General features: G+C 54.8%; 1 protein-coding gene across 1 annotated transcript; it reads left to right on the top strand.

The window, feature by feature from the left end:
• Window positions 1–615: 615 nt before the first annotated feature.
• SPRY4 (sprouty RTK signaling antagonist 4) lies at window positions 616–1,642 on the top strand (the record flags this gene model as incomplete). Its single annotated transcript, XM_082006416.1, has 1 exon — window positions 616–1,642. The coding sequence occupies one exon, from the start codon at window positions 616–618 to the stop codon at window positions 1,513–1,515; it is 900 nt and encodes a 299-aa protein (XP_081862542.1). The 3' UTR covers window positions 1,516–1,642.
• Between the last annotated feature and the right edge of the window lie 4,463 nt (window positions 1,643–6,105).

Here is a 6,105-nt window from a genome sequence, read left to right as displayed (position 1 = left end):
GCGGCTCCCGACGGAGACGGGACGCTTCCTCGCCGAAGCCAAGCCACCCTCCCGCAGGCAGAGTCTGGGTTAGCAAGGACAAGTGCTCAGCCCCACGCTCCGCAGCGTCCTTGCACCAGGCCAGCGCTCCTGCGAGCCGCAGCTTTCCATCAGGTTTTTTAGGCATCAAGGTCAATTGGGGCAAAAATCCCCAAACCCGAGATAAGTCATTTCAGGCAGTTTGCTGACAAAAATACACGTGACTATGCACCGGTAACCCTACGATGTGCTTTTCCTCAGTAAAAATGGTGAATGGGCACGTCAGGAGCCTGCAGTAACGGAAGTCCTCCCAGGACCAGAGGAGCTATCTGTGGCCAAGGTTAGGGAGAGGAAAACAGTAGCAGAGGAAGAGCGACGTGCTTTATACCGTGCTCCGACTCCCTTGGACACAAGTCCACCTTGTAAGGCCTTCTGCATAATAACCAGCCTCAGCAGAGAGAGCCCTGTTTGGGCTGGGGTTGCAGGGTGGTTGAGTAACGATGCGCTCTTTCTCTCCCCCACCCCTTTTCTTTCTCCTTTCCTTCCCCCAGGATCCTTAAGAGCAGATTTTTCACCGTTAATCAGACTGGTTTATCAATGGAGCCCCGGATTCCCCACAACATCACCGTCGTTCCCAACTCTGTGATGGTCCAGCCCTTGCTGGACAGTCGGATCCCCTATGGGCGGCTGCAGCATCCGCTCACCATCCTGCCGATCGACCAGATGAAGACAATTCACATAGAGAACGATTACACCGACAACCCCACCGCTTCCCAGCTGGCAGCCCAGAAGCGTCCCCGAGGCCCCCATGAACTGGTCTTGACCAACCAGCACCTGCAGCGGTGTGAGCAGGATGTCACCCACCCCTGGATTTCCTTCAGCGGGCGCCCCAGCTCCATCAGCAGCAGCAGCAGCACATCTTCAGACCAAAGGCTCTTGGACCACATGGCCCCGGCACCCGTGGCGGAGCAGTCCTCCCCCAGAGCGGTTCGCATTCAGCCCAAGGTGATTAACTGCAAACCCCTGGACCTGAAGGGACCTGCGTCTCAGGAACTGGACAAGCACTTTCTACTGTGCGAAGCCTGCGGGAAATGCAAGTGTAAGGAGTGCGCGTTGCCCCGGACTCTGCCTTCCTGCTGGGTGTGCAACCAGGAGTGCCTCTGCTCGGCGCAGAACCTGGTCAACTACTCCACCTGCATGTGTCTCGTCAAGGGCGTCTTCTACCACTGCACCAACGAGGATGATGAGGGAACGTGTGCCGACCACCCCTGCTCCTGCTCCCACTCAAACTGCTGTGCCCGCTGGTCCTTCATGAGCGCCCTGTCCCTGGTGCTCCCGTGCTTGCTCTGCTACCTGCCAGCCACCGGCTGCGTCAAGCTGTCCCAGCGATGCTACGACCAAGTGAGCCGGCCCGGATGCAGATGCAGAAACACAAACAGTGTCATTTGCAAGGCGCTGCCGGAGGGCAAAGCAAGCAGGCCAGAAAAGCCCTTTTGATAGTTCGGGAGGACGGGGGGCATGGGGGTGCTCCACGGAGCGGGGCGGCGTTGGCTCTTTTTAGTAACCTGTGTTCTGAGGATACCATTAGCCTTTTGCCTTCGGAGAAAGCAGAAGCGACTATTTCCACAAACTGAAGCACTTTGGGTTATTCAGGGTTTTGGAGCTGGTCAGAATTTAAATAGATGGGGCCAAAGGAGGAATCTTAATAATGTAGAGTGAAGGCTGAAAACCTGTATGTATATCATGAAGTACAGCTGCTTAAAAACTCCTGGTTCAGACGGACGGACGGACGGACGGCTGCTCACCATGCCTGCACACCACAAGAACCATTAACTGCGGGCTTGGCAGGCACGGCCGCACAAGCAATACCCACTCCCGGCTGCAGAAAGCTGCGTTGGATTTGTCATATTCAGGGTGGGCTTCTTGTTTTCGCTTTCGTTCCAAACTCTGATTTGCTACCAGCAGCCTGTTGAAGGTGACGGGTTCACTCCCTCCTTCCCCACCCGCACACCGTTAGAAGGGCCAGTTGCACACACGGTTTCTCAAAAGCTTTCTGTGTCCCTCAGAGATTTTGGGCCAGAAGTGAAGATACAGTTCATTTGTTGAAGGGTCTCTTAACATTTAGGCACATTGCTTTCGCTGAACCCACCTGGCCACATTGATTCAGACCCTCTTTTTAAAAGCAAGATGGTAGCAGGGTTCCTCCCTCCCCGGGGGAAATAGCGGCAGGATGTCTTCGGGAGGTTGTATAAACATCGTGTTGTTCTGCCTGTAAGCTGATCTGTAGCATCAGGTCTCCTTCAATGGAATATTAATTTTGCATCAACAGCACAAACCTGCTCCAGAAGGATGTTGGCCAAACCCCGCTTCCCAACGCGCGTGCTTGCTCCCCCGGTGCTGGAGCAAAGGGGACCTTAACTCACGCCACGAAGTTAAGACGTCCAGTGTTTGTTTCTCTAAACCTCTTAAGCTCTGTTAAGACATCACAAAAACCTAAGCGTACGATACACGTAAGTGTATTTTTATAGGGATATCAATCCAGTACCCCCCTCTCCCGGAACAAGCTCTTCTTTGCTCATTAAATATTAAGATTTTTAATTTTTTTTTGCCTTGGGGATGAATGGCATTTGCTTGAAGTGCAGCCCATTCCCCCATCTCTATTGCTGCTGTTTGACTTTTGCCTCATCCGTACAAAAGTGTGTCTTTCTAAACGTAGAGAATGCTTTTAATGGTTATTTTAGTGTTAACAAACACTAGGGAAAGCCAGGGGAGGGAAGACAGCATATTTAAGAAATTTGCCCATGGTTTTCGGTAAGTGAGTATCATGGGCTTTGTCCATGCGCTCATTCTGGGGCCGGTTCTGCATTCCCTTAAGATGCAGTAACCCCTTTCTCTTGACAATGACAAGGTGCTAAATAAAAATCTTTGTCCAAACATGCAACACTCTAATAAGTAGGTAGGTACTTGTTGCATGCAGAAAACTGACCTAGTCTCGCTCTTTTTTTTTCTTTTTTTTCTAATTAGAGGAAATTTCCTCAGTAAATGCACAGCAGTGACAGTGAAATGTCATCTCTAATTAGATAAGCAATAGGCAGAGCTCATGTAGCATTTCCAGGAACCCCATTTGCTTGGTTGCAATACAGTTGCTATGCAGGGGTTGGCAGGAGCATAGTGACGGGAGTTCTGGTGTCCTTTGCTTTAAGAATTCATTTCACCTGGATGACTTGGGGTTTAGTGAAGCTTAATTCCAGATATTTATTGAATGGAGAATTTAAAAAAAAAAACAAACAAAAAAACCTTTCTATATTTATAACATTTGCTAGCTTGTATATGATAAATCATAGGAAAAGGGATACCACGTCTGTCACCAGATTCCAATTCCTATAGTTTATCCTCGTGTTGACCGTATGGGGACACCAGAAAGAAGGAAGCAGCTGGGAATCCAGAGCTGTGTATCTTCTCTTGCACAAATGAGAGGGGAAAAGGCAAAAGGAAAAGAGATGCAATAGCAAAGCCCGTGGTTTAGATGCATGGTCCTTGCAAGCAAATGCAACGCTGGAGTGGTCGCCACTGTGCCAATCTACACTCATGTATATACACCCAGCAGTCCCGTATGGATTTCCTTTCATTGTACATAGTTGTAAAGTACTTCTCTGTTGGTTTCTTTTAATATATAAATCCTGCTATGCTGTAAGCCGGTCCCATGCTGGAAGAGTGTAAAGCGTTGGTGGATGTGTTAGAGCGGTGGTAAGCGTAGCAGAGCATCCCTCCCTCTGCCCCTTGGCCTCGCGGCGCAGCGGCCGGACTCTGCTCCATCGGCTCCTGGCCCAAGGCACGGCGAGGGAGTCGCTGCGCTCTCGGCAGAGCGCCGGGAAGGGCTCGGGGCCGGCCGAAGCGCGGCTCTGCCGGCAGCGGGGTGCCGCAGGGCTGGCGGGGGCTACGTCTCTGGTCAGTAATGTCTTTATCCCCCTCTCTTCCCCCATCCCAACACCTCCCTTCCCCGTCCCCTTTTAAGGTACTTGGGTCTCCTGCCACCCCGAGACGTACCACAGGCGCGGCGCGACCTCAGCCCCGGCGAGGGCGCGGAGGCGGCGGCTCTGGCCATCCTCGCTGCAGGTCGCGTCCGCCCCCGCGGCCTGACCAACAGCCGCTCATTAGCACAAGCCTCGGGCGCGACGTTCGCTCTCCGGCCGCATCAGCCTGGTGGGGTGGGACGGCGAAGGCAAGAGGGGCGGTGAGGGCAGGTTCCGCAGGGACAGAGCGGCTCCGGAGGAGGAGGAGGAGGACGGCGGCGCGCTCAGGCTTCGCTGCCCTGAACTGCTAATTGCTGTAGCAGGTTCGTTGCCGGGTTTTGTCCTCTGCCCACGCACAGAAGCAAAGGCCCAGAGAGCGAGGGGTGACTTCACGGCGCGCTGGCAACGCCACGCGCGTCGCTGGCTGGGGCTCACCCTCTGCAGAGTGGGTTCAACAGGCAAATAAACCGCCACCGCAGCCCTGTCCCGGTGCCCGCCGGGCACAGGCAGTAGCTACTAAATTCACACCGATGCTCCCCAGGGACTGGCTTTCCCACCCGGACGAGCCCTCGCCCTTTCGCAGCACTGCGTGTTCCCCCTCCCCTCCCACGCTCGGACGCGCTGATAAAGGTTTCCCCCTTCTCCCGTTACCAACCCACCACATATACACCCTGAAAGGTTACCACAGAAGGTTTTCTTTGTATAGAATATTTATTTTGAAGCTCTATTTTAATAGTATTTATTTTAGAAAGTCTACTATTGTAAGAGTTCTTCTGTTTGTGAAGAAAAACAAGTACTGATGAATGTACTGATCTAGAAATTATATATATATATATAAAAATATATATTGTTAAATATGTAAATGGCTGTTGTGGTTCTTAAAAAAAAATCCCAAGGAATGTTTATAGCAATTATTCTAAAAATTCCAGCAAAGAGTAGCCCAAAATTAGTCATTTGATACTACCAGGAGCAATTGAGGGAGTGGAGAGCCCGGGCGGGACAACTCGTAATCCAGGCCCCGGGGACCCCGGCGCACCGTACAGACACCCCTCACCCGAACGGGGGTCGCAGACCCCGACAGGCACCGTTGATGGTTGGGGTCTGCGCCGTGCGGCTGCCACCTCATCCGCCGGCTCCACGCGGGAAAGCCGTGGCCAGGGCAGAGCTTCCCGGGGAAGGGGCACCCCTGAGCCCCCGGCACAGCCGGGACCTCCCGCACCGACAGCCAGAGCCGCGGCGAGGGCAGCCCCTCTGCCGCCGGGAGCCCCAAAAGCACACGGCCCCTCGCCGGGACGCTCTCCAGCCCCATTTTATCCCAGCCGAGGAACCCGGGGCGGTGCCGGGGTTGTTCTGCCCGGCTTGGCTCATCAGGGTGCACATCGCTAAATATCCCGCGATTCACCTGCACCCCGTGAGGGGAACACCCTCCTCTGTGCTCGTAGGAGCAATGCTCTTCTTCCCTCCGCCTCGAAAATACGCCAGGGAGACCCGCACTGAGGTCAGGCTGCCGCTGCCGCGGGGCGAGCGCTTAACTTGCAGTACGAAAATTTGGCTGGACATGAAAAAAATAACCCCCAAGTCAGTGGTACCCGCCACGCAGAGGACTTTGCTGACATCCCTCAGAGCCTCCCTCGACATTTCAGACCCGGCCCCCGCTGCCGCGCGTCTCGTCTCCAGGCGCGGAGCCTGCGCTTCTTGTACGCCAAGCCGTTAGAGACGGGGTCTGCTCGAACGCCGCGGCCACCGACGGGGCGAGCGCGGACGGACCGCGCGGGGCAGGGGCGAGCTCAGAGGGAAGGGCCAGGAGGGCTCTCCCCTCCCGGCCTCCTCTTGCGCTCGTCCAAGCGTTAATAAAACGATCAGTGCGTGGCTTCAGGCAGGCGTCATTTTCATGATTTACGAGTCTCTGGGACGGGAGGGTAGCTCCGGGCTTTATTGTGTCCGCACACGTTTCGGCTGCCCGCGCGGGGCTCCGCACCCCGCAGCGGCGCATCCGCCCCATCGCCGCCCTGCGCCTGCCACCCCGGGCACCCGCGGTTAGGGAGCGGGAGGGCACCGACCCCCCCCTCGTTTC

The sequence above is a fragment of the Phaethon aethereus genome (genome assembly GCF_964289735.1).
Source record: "Phaethon aethereus genome assembly, chromosome: 14".
Taxonomy (NCBI): domain Eukaryota; kingdom Metazoa; phylum Chordata; class Aves; order Phaethontiformes; family Phaethontidae; genus Phaethon; species Phaethon aethereus.
This window is presented reverse-complemented; position numbering and strand designations above follow the sequence as displayed.